We start from the raw sequence: 19,583 nt of genomic DNA on the forward strand, positions 1-19,583 counted from the left end.
CTTTTACATTCAATCTAGAGATAACTGATTTTGCCTTTTCTTAACAATGGGGTAATGATTATGTGAAAACAGCATGAACTGCGTGGGTGGTGTATGGGCACAGTGTGACTGAATTCATGCTAGGCTTGTTAGTATTTGTCCACAGAAAAGGCTCATATGGCACAAAATTTTTGTTTGCAGACCAATGCAATACTGTATTCGTAACTCATTTCAAATTTGTGTGCTAGTATTCCAGTTTGCTTGAAATCAAAGTTACTTGTAAATTGAGGTACTACTGCACTTGAATTAAGCTTAATGGCAGTTAAGATATTTGGTTCAAGTAATCTAATAAACTAACTTAAAATTACCAATAGGAATATATAATAAAACAAAAAGAACAAAGGCTCTTGTTGCTGTACTTTTATTTGATACTCCGTCTCACAGGAAAATACAACAAGAAGGAAACAAGACAAAAAAACATCAACTTTGGTTCTTCAGTGTGCACTGGTATAAGACTGTGCAACTAAGCCCGGGCCAATAATTTACTTCCTAAATTGGTTGCCATTAGAAAAATACAATACACCAATAAAAAAGTAATACCTAAAGGTTATATAAAAAGTAACTTGTGCTATGAGTAAAATTGGTACTAGCATCTATGAAATTAAGCACTAATAATTTTATAAGACTTGAGATGAAAAAAAGTTGCAAAATTTACCTCTGCTAATACAGCAAAGATGATACTTCATTGTTGGCTTTCTTTTACATTTCATCAGACCTTTGCTTAGGCACAGTCTACACTAACCACCTTTTTCTTCTGATATCATAACACATACATATTCATTCTTGACAGGAACCATGCAATGAAAAAAAAAGAGATGAACTTTGCTCATACTCCAGCAACCCCTTAATCAGCAATCTGATTTCAAGAGATAAAAAGTGCAAGATACCAAGTTTTAGGCACTGTACAGCCAGATTCATTGGAGGGCAATATGCTAGACCAAATTTCAATTTCCTGTTAAAATGGAGTGCAAGTTTATCAAAAGAACTGAACATTAAAAGTCAATAACAATACTGTTAATACCTATACTAAATGATGAAACTGCCCACACTACAAAAATTTCTTCATCGGCATAACCATTATCATTCTACCTCACATGACAACTGACTGAGGTATCAAGAGGCAACAATTATAGTGCAGCGTGTATAATCTTTATTCTTAACAATTACCTTAGTTTGACACAATATTGTGGCTTTAGTGTGATAAAAATTCAAAGCAGCAAATATGTTAAAAGATTTTAGCAGCCCCCAATACAAAAACTGGCAGAAATAGCATTTTTTGGGGGAGTACAGCACTGTCATCAAGCGTCATCAGATAACATGTGGCAATCACAGAAAAATACCCAGGCATTATGCAGGATATCATGATGCCTTACCAAAATAGATATAAATTTTCAGACTTAGGCATTATGGCAGAAATATTAATACAGTATGATTGTTTTCATGGACACCTTTACATTCAGCACACATGTATAATGAAAAAGGTTGAAAGGTTGAAACTATGCATAAAATGTCCAAGTTCATCTTTTACTTTTGAATACCCTTTACTTTTGCACATTATTGCAGTGGTAGTAAAATTTCTTGTTAATTTGTATGGCACAGTCAATTCAGTTTTTACTCAAAACTGATTTAAGTCTTGTTACATTAGTTACTAAGCAGCATTGACATAGGAGATGGGGAAGCAATAATCTGCACAAAAGGTACACAAGTTTTGATCATTCAAATGATACTGTTAAAAAATTACATCTCTGAAGTCCACTGAATGTATCAAGAAATTAGTATAGTAAATGTATGTAAGCATTAACTTGGGCACAAAATTGATGGTCATGCAACATTTTGTGCACACAATAATAAAGGATGTCTGAAATATTGTCATACAAAACCAAAGACGATAAACTAAAAGTGAGAGGAACCCATACCTTAATAGCACTCAGTGAATGTAACATTATGCATATGGGGACCTAACAAAATAATAAAGGCGGGCTCAACACCATGGGTCTGAGAAATATGTCCATAGCCACAATACTATAAGAAAGTTTAAACATACAATATATCATAAAACCTCGACCTTTTATCATTATAATTTAGAAATAACACAAGCACTCCACTGCTAAAAAGACAAAAAACAGAGAGAGCACTCCTGATATTGGGTACTAAAATGGAAGTGGAACCTTGAGTCAACCTTCTCATAAAAAATTCCTCATGACACTTTGGCACAAAGATGGAGGAGAGAATAGTCGTTGAATACACACTGAATGCAAAGGCAGGGAAAACTTGACCACATTCATAATAATTAAAAAGCGTAGCTGTGTGGCAGTTCCCATATCCATATTTTCTCCCGACCTTTTTATATTTGCCTACAATATTAATACCAGTTTAAAGATAATTTTACAAAATCCCCTAGTACTTCTGTATGAAAATCAATTATCCTAAAATCACAATCCTAGTCAAGACACTATAATAAAAAATACAATTTTTTTTTTACATCAAAATTAATTCTACTTGAATATTGCTTAAGCAAAATCTGTAATCAATCAACTAAAAACGATATTCTCAAATACTTTACACTATAAAAAATGATTTCATGACAGGGGAGTTTTTACTCATATGTACAATATTATGCTTGTCAGGAGTTTACAATGGAATATGGGAAAATCAAACACCTGCCAGCATGAACATGCAATTGACAAAATGTAAAAAAAGGAAAAATATTGAACTGGAATACACTTAATTGGTATGTAGAATTACTCAGAACATCCGACAGAGGAAAGTCAACTCTCCGCTAATTAAGTACAACTAGTAAGTACAACTGGGATCGTTGAAAAATTACAAACCATACATGTTGCTACACCTCGTTCTTACTTATTCTGACAGGTGAGCACCAGACAAGGAATCTTTGTGCAGGTAACATGCAGTACATAAAGGAGGACCAGCAGGAAAGAACAGTCTCCTTCTTGTGCTGTACATTTGTTCACTCCACACAGACCCAAAAAAAAAGTCTCACAGCCCCAGCTTCAGTATAAAAAGTTACATCCATTGAACTCTGTCCCGTGACTACCTACATAATAATAATAATAATAATAATAATAATAATAATAATAATGATAATAATAATAATAATAATAATAATAATAATAATAATAATAATAATAATAATAATAATAAAGAACATAGCCCCTAAGTTTCAGTTTAGCAGGTTCACTTACCAATTTCCTCTTAAAAGATAGGGCTGAAAGTTAGAATATCCTGATGGTGGGTAACAACAAAATCCTCACCATAAGCACCTAGTCCTTATGCAGACACCCACCAGGGGCTGATCAATGATAAGAACATGAAAAGAAGGAGATGGGACATTCCACTGCAATGAAGCTGGGAGTGTGGGAACTATTAATCTGACCTATAAACAGAGAATCTTATGTGGGTTAGGAAAGGAACGGGGATAAAGATGGATCATGCTAAGTGGGAGTCTTAAAGAATAGAAGTGTAGGGAAGATATCCGGAATGCTTGGGATTGATGAAAGTTGGAGGTATTATTGGTCAAGGTCGGCTATGGAAAACAATAAGTATTAGGTAAAATAAAATGTCATGAAAAAGTTATAAAATTATGGGAGTTTATCATTGGCCAACACTGTTTATTATTTAATTAGGATTAAGGTTTTTTAGTGTAAGAGGTTAATTGAGGTGAGGTTAGGTTGTGAGAGGTCACTGGGATGACTGAGGATCACACTGCAACAGACGAACAATTGAAGGATCACTCTTTGCCCCTTCAATAAACTCCTCTAAGCTAAGTTTGCCATCTTTGTTTTTATCCATTTGTCGGAATATCTTATCAGTACGTTTCTCAGGTGTGCTCTCATCTTCTGGCATCTTCATTACGGATCCCACCATCTTGTAAATTGCCTGAAAATAAATGGTTGTCATTACAATTCAAGTATTCGATAACAAACTTTCATACAAAGTACTCGTTTAATACCATCAGATTCCTTCTAACAACTTTTTGTTTACAGTCATTTGATTTTAAAGAATTTCATTTAACTCTAATGCATACACTTATCATTACCGTTAATTATTTTAGTTTTATTAGATTAGTTGCTAATTGACCTTGTACTGTATAGGAAAACAAGCTTTCAACACATAAACTACAGTACATATGTATAGTGTAATACACATAAGCATCCCAATGCTTAGGTGGGTTAATTTTGCCCTAATAGGGGAAGAAAATCTGAAATGAAGTCTCCAAAATAAATTCTGTGTCATGACCATGCTGAAAATTAACATGGGTACCTAAATCCAAAGACAGAAATAAGTACATGAATAAAAAACATATGTAATCAGATAGTATCTCAAAGGAAATTAAGACACCTAGCAGACAGCTGATCAGTCAGGCACCTGCTCCCTGAGTTGTTTGGTATGGTTTTTATAAGATCTAAAGTGCATTCTTAAATGCCTTGGCCCTTGAGTAAGTATTAAAAACCATAAATATTTACAGTACAGGTGAAGGGTATTATAATTTCTCTTATCTTTACTGATGAAATATCTTTTACTCTTTATAAAACATAAAAGTTCTGTTACAACAAAGAACTGAAACTATAATTGCGGACCAAGTGTGTACCTTATAGGTAAGAATCTGAGAGTCCCTCAATCATGGCCATGTGTATGACACTAACTAAAAATTATTGTAAAACCATTGTTATAAGATCAAATTATTTCTATGACACTCCCTTGATACTCATTCCTTCTACTTCAGAAGCTTGGTCTATCGATATTTACCTAAACATTTACGAGAAAGTTTCCCAATCTTTTTTTTCCTTTCTATAGACACATGCCTCTAGTAGAGTAACGAGACCCTATAGCGATTAAAGGATAGCGAATTGCCAGAGTTAATTTATTCAAGCTTTCCATTGTATTGGTGAGAGTCAGATGTATTTCTTTCCAGATTATGATAGGTTTCATTGTGTTTTATGTGGGCTTCTGAGTTGGATTTCTTAGCTTTCCTGTATTATTGTGTTTAAAATATCCGTTTTGAGAAGTGCGATCCATGTGTTCCTCTCATGAAAATTCTGTTTCACGTTCAAGTGCTAATAGAACTTGATTTTAGTTTGAGGGAAAATCCAAAGAAGAATTGGCTAGTTGTTTATAGTAGAGTTAATTACGACATGGCACGGTAAATCGTCACTTAACCTGCCAAGTCTTGTTAGTGATTAGCCTTAAAAACTGGTAACTTATTTAGCTTCCATTTTTAATCTTGGAAACCCAACAAGGCTTCATTGGTAGGCGGTAAGTTTGACCTGGCCTAACCTGACTTCCATGGTTCGATCTACACAGTGTTTCATTCAGTAAAGATTCTGAAAGTTCACTGTGAGTTACAGTCGAGATCCTTTCGTAGAGCCTCGATTTCAATATTTACTTTAGATCCTTCTGCTGCTAAACCCTTGCTTTCTTAGTCACTTTAGATATCTAAATTGTGAGGCAGAAGACTGAGATGCTAGTCTGGATCCTTATGTCCCTTCTCTCGCTAAGTAAGCGATCTTAAGCAATCTAGTTTTTCATTTATGGATGGCGTTATGTATTGTAGGATATTTTTCTGTTTAATGTAGTTGGTGATTTTTTTCAAATAAAGCTGATCGGTTGCATCCCGTTTCAAGTTTCAGCTTTGGATGACTGCATTTTGTTCGCTTGCAAGGTCAGCCAGTAGCTCATCATGGGTCTGTATTAGCTGGGTGAATGTTAACACGTTGATGCTTTTATTACTGTTACAAGTCATATTAGGAATGATACTTAAATATTATAGTCGGTTATTTCTACTCTAGGTCAAATAATTAAAAAAGGTAAATCCACAAAATAACTACATTGCTGTTACACTGGAGGTGCTGTTGCAAAGGCTAAGCATTTCGTCCTTAAACCTTAACTTGTGTGTCGCAGCTAACGTACATACAAATTCAAATTAATTTACACGTATGTATTGTAACGGTCTGCGAGGAAATATTTCCTTGGCATGGTTTTAAGAAGACAATCATTTTGAAACGGGATGCGATTCCTAGCCCCAAGGTAATGGCGTATGGCGGTGTATATTAGGACCGAGTACCCAGCTTCTCATAAGTCCTGCTATAAATGTGGATGTCATGAGATTCAGGTAATAAAGGTCTTTGACAAGCATAACATCTATTTGTATTCGATCTACAGGAATCCAGACATGGATGATTCTATCTTCGACTGTCTCTTTTTTTTTTTTTTTTTTTTTTTTTATCCGATGCTCACCATAGGGAGTGGTTAAGTTCTGTTTCTCCTGCTGATTGCCATGTCTTAAGAGGTTTGGACTTTGCTTCTGAATCAGGCTGTAAGCAAATCATAAGTTAAGCTACTCACAGGTCTGGTAACTGCTCAGACCTCGTATACACCAACTTCCATAGTGTTATAACAAGTATGGTTGCCGTTGGTTTTCCAGTTGGGACATACAGCTACAGTGTCGGGGGATAGGATAGGGGGGGGGGATGGGAGGGGGAATTTTTTTGCCATCATACCTTGTTGACTTCCAGGAAGTAAGTTCTCTTCCCAGCCTCCGGGGGACTTGTGTATTCCTGTTTATTCCATTTCTGTGGCTTTTTTATTTATTTATTTATGTCTGTCTACTTTTTTATTAGTTTATTTTAATACTACGGACATGGTTCATCCTGAGCTATGTAAGGGACTATCCTTTCCCACCAAAAATGCTCGTTTTGTGTCTGTTATTTCCTCACTCGTTGTTGCAAGTTCTGGGTAAATGTTTTTGAATCTTTCACATGCTTGTGTGGCTCTTCTTTGGTACCTGATGTTTACTGGTTCGAGATTGTATATGTTATGGAGTGTTTCGTTGTTTTCATTAACGATGATATTATTATTATTATTATTATTATTATTATTATTATTATTATTATTATTATTATTATTGTTGTTGTTTTTCTTGTTGTTATGGTTTAGGCCATGTTTGTTTCTTATGTTTCCATTTTGGATCTTTTGTAGGGTTTTCATCTTTGTGTGAGCCATTGTGCATGCTGGTGCTATTGGATATTCAAATAGAGGTCTTATTGGGCGTCTGTAGAGATTTATTCTTGTTTTTATCCAATAGTTTGAAACATCTTAACGCTTATTTTCTGTGTTTTGCCAATTGAAGTTTTTGTTTGATATGGCAGCTTATGCCAGTTCTTTTGATAGAAAAACCAACTATTTTAACTTCATTGTTAAAACGGATTTTGAGCAAAGTGAAAAATCTATTTTCGGGTGAGAGAGCCATGTCGTCCTGATGGAAGGTTCCTTTAGGTAGCTTTCTAAGGGATATTTGCTACAGTGATACTTCCAGAGAATTAAACCAAAGGTCTCCAGGATTCTAACTCCTGGCGCGAGTATCCAGTAAAGGATATCGCATAAAATCAGGGGACTGATACTAGATACGACACATAGCAATCTTCACCCCGAATAGATTTAACTCTTTGATGTAAGGGGGAAGAGTGGCAAAAGAAGGGGGTGCCGATCTAGGTACCAGGTGGACCTCCATCCCTACTACTACCGTGACGCCATTCCTTTTCTTGTCGTTACGCAGAAATGGCCGTAGATAAAGTAATTTTGGGAGGGGTCAGCAAAAGAGTGGGTCCATCAGGACGACATGGCACTCTCACCCAAAAATAGATTTTTCACTTTGCTCAAAATCCGTTTTTTGGGCTCGGGCCATGTCGACCAGAGAATTAACTTGAAATTACTATAGCTGTGGGTTTGTGTATGTGCCTTCTACCTTGCATGGATTTCCTTATCTGGTCTACTAGACCTATATGTGAAATTCCAGGTAACTGTCATTACCACTAAGCCTGGAGCTGGTTTAGTGCTTCCTACCCCCTGCATGGAAAGTGTCGACATCGCCAATAAGGATTCAAGGTTTGTGTTTCCGTAGGAACAGAAGGGAAAACTTTAGAGCTTACCTTTTACTTTCCTTGGAAATCTGTATCCTGATTTCAAGTTCTAGGCCCTTATAGGGATTAAATGAAACTCTAGCATGTTTTATTTATCTGTAAATGAGGTAGCAGTAATAAGACACAAATATATTTTTGTATTTTTATTTTGCAACTATATTATCAAATGTAGTTACAATAGAGTATGAATCTGATCAAGCATTAAAACACATCAGGGTCCATTTTTTCTTGTGTAGAAAAAATATATAATTTCATTATCGGAATAATGCCACTCAATGGAGATGTGAAACCAAATCTGTCTGACATGTTCAGATTTTTGGAAATGCATTAACACTGTGACGCAAATGTTCACTCGGCACTGGTGTTATTGGTCAGATATGCACCTATATGGAACAGTAAGATAATCACTGTTGTGATTTGCACTAGAAGTATACCTATGCATCCGATGCACTGTAAAGTCCCAAAACAGTCCACTGTTCATCGCAGCACTAGACGACCAGTTTAATGATACTACCCGCCGCCACCACAAAATGTTTTATTTCACATACTTGCTTCGATAGTGTTTGTAGAAGACCCTGGATGATCTCCACCCAGTGTATGAGCAGAGTCTTTCAAAGTCCATATGTTGAAAGAAGTTCAACGAAGAAGCAACTTTCCTCGGTTCGTGACCTGTGGATGTAGTCAGGACCCACTGTGCTAATAAAGTAGGTGAGCTTCGCTCTCAGTTGTCTTAGGGAAAGGTTTGATCCTGAAGTTTTGCCTCTGAAGAGCTGTCCTCCCTTGAAGTCTGAAGATCTTCGAAGACAGACCTTAAAACACTCTACTGGGCACAGAGAGGCATCTTTCTTCAGTGGGCAGATTCTCCAAGGATCCCACCTCTTAGTGGGTAGCTCATTTTTGGCAAGAAAGGCAGGATCAGGAAAAAGGTTCAGTTCTCCTGTGTCTAGGAACTGAATATGACCTTCGTTTCTGAATAAGGCCACTATTTCACTAACTCTAGCCCCTGAGGCTATTGCAAACAGAAAAATTACATTCTGTATTAGATCCTTTAGAGTACAATCCTCATTGTTTAGGTTCGAAGCATAGTGCAAGACTTTGTCCAAAGACCACGTGATGGGCTTTGGTGGGGTTGCTGGCTTGAGTCTAGCGCATGCTTTTGGGATCTTATTAAAGATTTCACTAGAGAGGTCCACTTCAAAGGCGTACAGAAGTGGTCTAGCCAGGGCCGACTTACACGAGGTAATCGTAGTAGAAGCCAGGCCTTGTTCGTGTAGGTATATGAAGAATGCGTGACAGAAATCTATCGATATTTCTGTCGGTTTCCTTGTTTTCACAAAGGAAACCCATTTCTTCCATGACTATTCATATTGTCTCCTAGTCGAACTTGACTTATACTCTTCGATGAAGTCAACTTTATCCTTCGAGATCCCAAACTTTTTGTTCGCCGCTAGGGCGAGAAAATCATGAGATGTAGGTATTTGGTTCTCGAGGATGAAGCGTAGACAGTCGACTTCTGGACCAGTTGAGATAATACTGGATCCGGCAGAGGAAACAGCTTCAGTTTCAGCTCTAGAACTAGAGGGAACCAATTGGTTTTGGGCCACTTGGGGGCCACTACTGCTGCTGTCCCTCTGAAGGATCTTAGCTTGTCGAGGACTCTTAGCAGGAGATTGGTTGGTGGAAACAGTTAAATGCAATTCCACCTGTTCCAGTCGAGGGACATGGCATCCATCGCCTCTGCTTGAGGGTGCATTTAAGGGGCTACGTAAAGAGGTAGTTTCTTGTTGTCGCTCGTCGCGAAGAGGTCGATCTGCAGTTCCGGGACTTTTTCCGAGATGAAGGAGAATGAGTCTGCGTCTGGGGACCATTCTGGATAGAACGTCCGCCGTCACGTTGCAGAACCCTTGTTGGTGAACTACTGACAGGTGCCATCCTTTCTTCCTTGCCAGGTAGAAGATGGCTAATATCACATGGTTGATGTGAGGGGATTTCGAGCCTTGTCCATTTAGACATTTTACTATCACTTCGTTGTCCAGGACCAATCTGATGTGGATTGCTCTGCGAGGGGATAGTTTCTTTAACGTCAGGAAAACTGCCAAAGCTTCCAAAATGTTGATATGAAAGGTTTTGAACTGGTGCAACCAATTCCCTTGCACTTTTCTCTCATATGAATAGCCTCCCCATCCTTCCAAGGAGGCGTTCGTGTGTATTACCACTGATGGTTGTGGTGGTTGCAGGGGAATTGTCCGTGCTAGGCTCTTAGCTGTTGACCACGGCCTTAACTGCATGCGCAACAGGGTCGGGGTCAACCTTACTTGATCTCTTTGATGCGTATCTTCTCCAGACTCCTGACGCATCTTTTAGACGTGCTTTTAGCACCAGGTCTGTCACTGCTGCGAACTGGAGAGAGCCCGATACTCTTTCCTGTTAGCATCTTGAAATCCTCTTGTGACGGATTAGTCTCCTGACAGATCCCCCTATCTCTCCTCTTCTTGGATGGAATAGAGAGGTGTGACTTTAAGTCCCATTGGATTCCTAGCCATTGGAACTTCTGAGCTGGAGAAAGGCGACACTTCTTGCGATTGATCTTGAAGCCCAGGTGTTCCAGGAACTGGATCACCTTGTTGGCTGCCTGCAGACAAGTAGTCTTGGATGCTGCTCATACCAGCCATTCGTCTAGGTGTGCTACCACTTGAACTCTTTCGGAGCGTAGCTGCTGGACGATTGTTTCTGCTAGCTTCGTGAATATCCTTGGGGCTGTGTTCAGTCCGAAGGGCATTGCTCTGAAGACAAACTTCTTCTTCTCTAGCTTGAATCCTAGGTAGGAGGAGAAAGGACAACTCACTGGAAGATGCCAGTAAGCATCTGCTAGGTCTATCGAGACTGTGTACACCCCTTTTGGTAGAAGGGTCCTTATGTGTTGCAAAGTAAGCATACGGAACTTGTTGTTCTCGATGAACTTGTTGAGTGGAGACAGGTCTAGAATGACTCTGAGTTTGTCTGAGTCTTTCTTGGGAACACAAAACAGCCTTCCCTGGAATTTGATAGACTTAGCTTTCCTTATTACCTTCTTGTTCAAGAGTTCTGAGGTATATTCTTCTAACAAGGGGCTGGAGTGTTGGAAGAATTCTGGAAAACGGGGTGGAGGTCTGTGCCATTTTCACCCGAGTCCATTCGTGATTAGGCTAAGGGCCCAGGGATCGAAGGTCCAGCAATCCCGAAAGTGATACAGTCTGCCTCCTACCTGGAGCCCCTCATTGCTTGGGGGGTCATGCGGATTTGTTTCCGCAAACACATCCTCCTCGGCCCCGAGAGGAGTTACCTCCAGAAGAACTTCTCTTTGGGCCTTTTCCTTTCTGACTAGGGTGAAAGGAAGTCGACTGCCTCTCAAAGATAAGCTTGAACACTGGCGACTGGGCTACCAGTTGTTGAGGGACCATCTGGAAGGTGGTCTGAGGCATCGTGGTTATAGTCACAGCATGAAGTTGTGCAGGTGTGCGTGGTCTCCTTGCCTTTTTATTCTTAGGCTAGGGACCTCCGTCCAAGGAAGATTTCCTCTTTGAGTTCATGTCCCACTTTTGGAAAAGGTTCCTATTCTCCGTGGCTGCTCTGGCAATGATCTCTCGGACCACTTCCTGTGGGAAAAGGTCTTTACCCCAGACACTCGAGGTAATCAGCTTCCTTGGTTCGTGTCTGACGGTTGCTAAGGCCAATACGAACTCTCTGCAGGCTCTCTTTGCTCAGAGGAAAGCATATAAGTCTTTCACAAGAGTCCCCATGTGAGAATTAGCCAGGAAGATGAACATTTCTGGGGCGTTATGTAGACCTGCACTCATTTCCAGGCAGTTCTGATGAGAAAGGGAGGCCGCAAGTTTCTCCTTCGTCTCTTGTTCCCTCCTCAGAAGATGGTCTGACAACTTCGCAAGGTTCTCATTGAACTGCTGGCCTGCTATCTCTGGATCCAACTTAGAGACGGAGAGGGTTAGGTGGACATCCTTCCACTTCTCCTCGCAGGTAGGCAGTGCTAGAGAGAATGGTTTGCAGTCCTTCAGGGTTGGGTAGGGTTTGCCCTCGTCGACTGCCTTGATGGCAAAGTTTAGTGCTTTCTCCGAAAAGGGGAAAGAGACGGAGGAAGGAGCAAGAAAGGTGGGATGTCTCTTGCTCAGTGCTGAGACTTTGGAGATGGTGTACCTGGCTCTTTTCAAGGTTTTCAGGAGGATGGCCTGCACGTTGTCATGCTCAAAGACAATGACCTCTTTGGGTACCATTTCCTCACGGGCTGCATGTTCATCCCACAGTCTCACGTAACAATCTGGGTAAGCTGAAAAGTTAGGCCAGAACTCAAGGTCATCAATTAGTTTGGCCCCCAACTTCTCCGAGACGAATAGTTTCCCATTCATCATGGATGTATGCTCCGCATACCTCCTGGGGTTGGTTTCGGAGCAGTGAGGGAGATCCAACACTCTAAGGGGCTTCTTAGTGGAGCCCTTGGTAGTTCCATGGCGGTCTGCCCTCTCCTGCAACAGTATCTGCTGCTGCTTGATTGATTGTTTCATTGTCTCTTGTTCCTTTTGGAACAATTCTATCATCTGTTGGAATCGAAGTGAGGATCGCTTCGTTCTTGTCGGCCTGTGCCACTGGTTGTGGAGTTGGGGTTGAAGAAGTTGACGGCATAGGTTGGTATGCCGTCACGGCAAACAGGATCTTCGGTTGCCGTTGAAACGGATCCATCTTCTTCCGCTTGTGGATATTCCATGTGTTCTTCACGGCCTCCATGCTCAGTGTCAGTAGACACTTCTGACATCCTTTCCTGGTCGATGTCCATGCCTTCCAGTGCCTTATTTATGTCCGCTTCGATCTTCAGTTGTATGAGGGGAGACTGGACCTGTTCCTGGGGCACTATTGCGTTTGGTTGGGCCTTGGGGAACATTAGGCACCTTGGAGAGTCGTTGGGTAAGTACAGTCCCGGAGAGTTCTTCTGGAACCCTCTTACCCATTTGTGAAGGGTCTCCCTCGCTGTATCCCTAGTCTCTATGTTGACTGGGAGGGCTTCTCCGAAGCCGTTGGCCAGCAGGGTCGAGCAGGTGGGGCAACCCTTCGTGTCCCCAATACTTGAGGACTCCCGACACGATGCAGTAGGGGGCATGAGTCCTCTGCACATCGTGTGGCCACAAAAGTCTTTGCCTTTGTGGTTGCAAAACAATGCTGCACACTTCTCCATCGGCTCCTCCTGTGAAGGAAAAAGGGCCCAATGAGTATTCATGTTTTTTATATCAAGAGATATAAAAGCATACAATTTTCATTAACAATAGTAATCACTATTGTTTATAATAGCTTAGGATAGTAAGCTTGACAGGAAATAGAAAAGACACATATCTGTGATTCCTCTCCCAGGCCATTGCTGAGACCTCCGTCAGTAATAATATTTAGTTTCCCTGATAGGGAGAATACAAGGTAGAAAAACTCTAGGAACTAGAGTTAGAGTTACTAAGTGTCTATGCTAACATTATCCACCTGTAGTATATATTAATACTGATCGGTGATTTTTTGGGGTCCTGATGATTGAAAAAACCATCTGGGTGTTGAGGGAGTACTCACCCTCAACATAATATTGTGGTCCCAACAACTGACTGCAATAGGAAACACAGAGTATGTTAGAAAACATGTGTACTACTATATATTTCTACACTGTAGTTTAGCCGGCGGCACTGCGGGTGTTAGGTTAGTACCTGGCGGTACTAACTGACAGAGGGGGAAAAAGCATTAAGGATGGAGAGTTTCCTATTATTATGAGTAAACATAACAGCTGGAAGAGTAGGAGGACTATTAGACTGCCTACTGTCTCCTTGCCAGAATGAAAGTTCCAATGGAAGCGGAAAGAATCTGTTAGATTCTGGCTTCCACCCATCCACAAAAGGCCTGTCGCCGGCTATGACGTCGGCGGCAATGAATGTGGATGGGAGCTTAAGGGAGAGCTGAGGACTTCCCAAAGTATGTTAGGTTTCCCACCGGCAGCCGTCAGAAGCCGTCTCAATCTTCCCCCAAAAAATATTCACTTCGTGATAAGGAAGGGAGTAAGGGGGAAGGTGGCAGAAACGGCAGAACTAATACCAGCCTAGTACCAGCCGGTAATGCAGTCAACCTAGCAAGCCGGGATGACTGTCAGAATACTTGTGAGGGGGTTTTGTGACGACTATGACATCACTAAAGGACAGAAGGGGAAGGGCAAAGGGTCTTATAGTTCACTGATATGAGAGGTGGCGGCAGGTATGCCGCCTACCTTAAACATTGAACTGATTAAGCATGGCTTCCTGTGCTGACAACATCGTCGGCAGCATAGAAAGCATGGTTCCTTTGCTGACGACATCGTCGCTGGGAAGACAAGGGCACCCTGAGTTAGTCACTATCTAAATCAAAGCCGGAGGCAACAAGAACTTTGTTCTACTCGACGGCGATGAAGGAAGACAGTGGTTGCCGCCTGTGGCAGCGGCGGCACTCAGGGAGGGAGAAAGGGTTTAGCCTCTTTTCTCTGAGAGAGAATGAATATCATATATCTATAGATTCTAGAGAATGTAAATTCTCATCCGAATCGAGAAAGAACGATAGGGTGAGGCTAAACGTGGGGAATTACTTTACTCATGTATATATGAGAGAGAGTAGCCTTGCTCTGGTAGGATCCCCGACCAAGGTAGTTGGTACCACCGGGATTCCCGCCGCATACGAAAGGTAAAGTCACATAATAGGAAGAGGAATATTCATGTATGCAAAATCACCACTTGCATAATTTGCCTAAATAGCTCACATTATAGCTTAATCCCGGGAATTGTCGTCCTACTGACTAAATAAAATGCGATTGTAACGGGCGACTGCAGTCGTAAAATGGTTGCCTCCGGTTCTCGGCAACGCTCAACCAAACACACTTGAATGATTGAAATTTAACTGTGAAAAGGGAGCCTAAAATTATACACAGGAAAGAATTAATACTCAACTTTCCAAAGTATGAAGATGCTATAGATTGCATGATGAATATTTCAATAACTTGTAACAAAACACCGGGTTAACATGGGAGTACAACTCGCTTAGGTCGCTACAAGAAAAAGAATGGCGTCACGGTAGTAGTAGGGATGGAGGTCCACCGGGTACCTAGATCGGCACCCCCATCTTTTGCTACTCTTCCCCCTTACATCAAAGAGTTAAATCTATTCAGGGTGAAGATTGCTATGTGTCGTATCTAGTATCAGTCCCCTGATTTTATGCGATATCCTTTACTGGATACTCGCGCCATGAGTTAGAATCCTGGAGACCTTCGGTTTAATTCTCTGGAAGTATCACTGTAGCAAATATCCCTTAGAAAGCTACCTAAAGGAACCTTCCATCAGGACGACATGGCCTGAGCACAAAAATGGAATATTTATGCTGTTTACTGTTATTGGCGTTGGTTTATTTTTTGATACTGATAAGAGTTGGGATTTGTGGGGGTTTGTTTTTATTTTGCACTTGTTTTCGTAATCATTTATTCTTTTGATCTCTCTTTCTGTAGTTGGGACATCTGATCATGCCTTGATTTCACTAGTAGTGAAGACAGAGCAGCCTGTCCCTAATGCATCATACTCATGTAAGATTTATATAAAATCTCAAGCAGACTAGAATGGCATTTTAAATCGTTTGGGCTTGAATTGGTCACAATTGAATATCAGTGCTGATCCTGTTGTTCCATTGAATGGGAATCTAGTCATCTAATTGATAGGCGTATCCCTTCTCGTGTGCTGAGGTACTAAGTGAAAGACAATCCATGGTAAATGATGATTGTAGACGTGCTTATTTGGAGAAACAAGAGGCCCCTCGTCTTTGGAAGAATAATAGATCAGATTTGACTTGGAATAACTATACTCAGCTTAAAGCTTTTGCTCAGAGAGTTTATGCTTCAACTGGAAAGGAATGCAGTTTAACCATAAAAGAAACCCTTTCTGGTACAACTCAGAAACATAAGTGGTAGGCTACCCTTAAAACTGCACTCTTTGGTGTAGATGTAACAGTTTCTCCTTTACTTAAACCAGATTGTTCTGTCACTCACTGTCCAAAGGAAAAGGTAACTCCTTTTGGCTGACGTGTTTGTCAGTAAGCAGAGTAATGAGGCTAATCTAATTAGTTTAGCTTTTCGATCTCGTAAAATTAAAGCTCTCTTGATGGACCTTGATGCTTATGGAGGTGTAGACCCAAATGGTATTTTTCCTTTTTTTCTATAAAATCTACAGATTTCTTAGCTTCAAAGTTATCTGTTATTATGTGCAAATTATAAGAAGAGGAGATTTTAGCACTTGTTAGGGAATCAGTAATGTTACTCCATCATGTAAATGTGTTTGTAGTAGCTCCCATATTATCTAAAGTTTTTGAACATCTGGCAAAACATCTAAATAGGTTTGCGGAAGGCAATCATCTATTCTCTAGTTTGCAATTTTGCTTTTATAGAGGCCTTGGAGCATGTGATGCCCTTCTTATAATCTCCAATGCTGTACAGAAATCTCTTGATTGTGGTCAGGAAGTTCGTATGATTAACCTTTAGTGTTGTCTTTGACCATGTTAATCATGAGGTCCTTGTTTTCAAACTCAAACGGTTGGGAATACTGTAGGTGGGTTTTTTTCTTAGCATCCTTACTGAATTTCTAGGTAATGGGTCACAAAGAGTTGTTGTTGATGGGTACCAAAGTGAGTATAGGAATTGATATCTGATGTTTCTTAACGTAGTGTTCTTGGCCCATTACTTTTCATATTATATACACATAACATGTGGTTTGACCTAGAAAACAAGCTTGATGCATATGCAGATGATGCTACTCTCATTGCATCATTTTCATCTGGGGTTGCTGAATCCCTTAATAGAGATTTACCTAAAATTCGTGCATGGTGCAAATTATGGGGCATGAAGTTGAATCCAATAAAATCGAAAAGTATGATTATAAGTAGGTCGAGGACAGTTGCTCCTCAACATCCGTATCACAGCATTGATAATGTTTCTTTAACTCTTTTTGACTCTAAAAATTTTAGGTGTGATTTTCGACAGCAAATTTACTTTTGAGAAACAGATTTGGTCTGTCTTTTTTTTAATTGCACAAAAAAAATTGGCTTACTGAGTAAGTCTTTTAATATTTTCGGTGACCAGTTTTTTCTCAAGTGTTTTAATTCTTTCATTCTACCGTTTTTTTCTAAAGTGTTTTAATTCTTTCATTCTACCTTGTTTCGAGTGTTGTTCTCCTGTCTGGTCTTCAGCTGCTGATTCCCATCTTAATTTGTTGGACAGGAACTTACAGTCATTAAATTTTTTATTCCTGATCTAAATGTTAATCTCTGGCACCGTCGTTCAATTAGTTCGTTGTGCATTTTGCATTAGATTTTTCATAGTTCTGACCATCCTTTACATTCAGATCTTCCCAGGCAGTACCACCCTGTTTGTAATACTGGGTATACAGTTGATTCTAATAGTCAGGCCTTCTCCATTAAGAGGTTCAATACTATACAGTATTCTGGAAGTTTTATTCCAGCTATGATCAAGTTGTGGAATGATCTTCCTAATCAGGTAGTTGAATCGGTAGAACTTCAAAATTTCAAACTTGCAGCAAATGTTTTTATGTTGAACAGGCTGATGTAAGTCTCTTTTTATAGTTTATATATGAAAGATCTGTTTTAATGTTGTTACTGTTCTCAAAATATTTAGTTTTAATTTTGTATTACTTTTCATATAGTTTACTTCCTTGTTTCCTCTCCTCAATGGGCTATTTTTCCATGTTGGAGCCCTTAGGCTTGTAGCATCCTGCTTTTCCAACTAGAGTTGTAGCTTAGCTAATAATAATAATAATAATAATAATAATAATAATAATAATAATGTGCATTTTTGGTGGGCTATTACTATTGTGATTATCACTCGTACCCATACACTACTAACACTGGGTGAGTGGAGTATTGCCCTTTTGTTTTTGTAGTTCGGAATCCTCCCTTGCTCAGAGCCTACTCTTTTGCTCTACCAGCTGCAGTAATAAAAGAAACAGCTAACACGCACTCATTTTTTGTACAGTTGTGACCACATACTCTTTGTTGAGTTGTGATTGCTGTTGTTCATCATAAAGACATTTTGAGCTTCGTTGTAAAATTAACAGCATCGTGACAAAGGCCCCTAAGATAATTAATAAAGACATTAGGAAAAATGAAAAGCTTATGACCGCCATGCCAAAACTGTATATTCATATTGCAAAATTCACAATTTGTAGGTTACAGTTACAATTCTGAAACATAAAGAGGACATCAAAAGATTAGTTGATGCGGACTGTTTATATGGATCGATAAGAAACAGTTAGAAGGTGACATGGTTACCATTAATACTATTTTAGAGAAAGTAATGGTATGGGAGCTGAATAAGGGGCAGTATCAAGAGAATACAGATTTCAACTGAGATGTTAAGAATACCAGAAAGCCTACTAAAGTTTATAAAAGATATGGTTTCATCCGGACGAGTACTGAATTTATTTAATACTGACAATGATATGTCTCATGTCCATGAAATTTTAAAAAGGTCAAGGTAGTCAACACTAGATAGGTTCTTTGGCAAAACTGAACGAAAGGGTGTTAAAAAAAGACAACAAAGTGTCCAGAAAACGTAAATTAAGGGATGCAGTTGGGGGTAGTGAACGCCATTCAAGATGAAGAACTCGCTATAAAGTTCTCATGGAAGGAGAATCTTCTTCCAAGCAGTAACCCTCGCCTCCTCCTCCTCCTCCTCCTCCTCTCTCGTCTCTTCTCACAGGTTAAGTGCGAATTAAATTGTAAATATTTCTATTTTTTTTATTGTACTCATGTCAGGGGTTAAAATTTCTTTTTAAAATAGCATTACACACCTTTAAAAATGAGTTTATATGTGTATTTAAGAATGTGTGGAATGCACTGAATGAAGTACCTTTATTTATTATGTGAAAAATAATTTTCATTTGCTTGCTCCTGGAACAGATTATAAACTCGTGTACCGTGGTATCATACTACTGTACAATGAATACCTCGGAATTCCCCCTTTTTGATGTGAAGAGAATCATTAAATTGGTACAGCTATTACTAAGAATGGCTGGTAATTCTGGTTTTGTCTAGTCCTTAAGTCTTCTATACCTCAAAAATGTTTAGATTTGTATAAGACTAATCAGTTACTTAATCTTCTTTTAGATTTCAATATAACGTCCTGCTTTGAGCCAATCTTTAAAAGCGGGGTTTACAAGCTAACATTACTTATTGGTGTTCTTGGGTAATGATGTAGGAGGTGATCTTGAAATACTTTCCTTTGCAGTTATTTATAGTGTTTTAGGAGGCTTTCTTTTAGCAGAGAAGGCTAGGCTTATTATTATTATTATTATTATTATTATTATTATTATTATTATTATTATTATTATTATTATTATTATTACTAGCTAAGCTATAACCAAAGGGCTCCAACAGGTAAAATAGCCAAGTGAGGAAAGGAAATGAGGAAATAGATGAACTGTAAATGAGAAGTAATGAATAAATAAATATAAACTATTTCAATATCAGTAACGATAATAAAATAGACCAGTCATGCACAAACTATGAAGA

At 39.3% G+C, this 19,583-nt stretch overlaps 1 protein-coding gene across 2 annotated transcripts in view; it reads right to left on the reverse strand.

Moving 5' to 3' along the window:
- Window positions 1–378: 378 nt before the first annotated feature.
- Window positions 379–19,583, reverse strand: part of Nca (neurocalcin homolog) — a 76,786-nt gene continuing 57,581 nt past the window's right edge. For both annotated transcript variants that reach the window (XM_068376757.1, XM_068376756.1), the window contains exon 4: window positions 379–3,936. In XM_068376757.1, the coding sequence (XP_068232858.1) occupies window positions 3,739–3,936 (198 nt within the window). In that variant the 3' untranslated portion in view covers window positions 379–3,738. The remainder of the gene's footprint in view (window positions 3,937–19,583) is intronic.

The sequence above is a fragment of the Palaemon carinicauda genome, chromosome 7 (assembly GCF_036898095.1).
Source record: "Palaemon carinicauda isolate YSFRI2023 chromosome 7, ASM3689809v2, whole genome shotgun sequence".
In the NCBI taxonomy this organism is placed as follows: domain Eukaryota; kingdom Metazoa; phylum Arthropoda; class Malacostraca; order Decapoda; family Palaemonidae; genus Palaemon; species Palaemon carinicauda.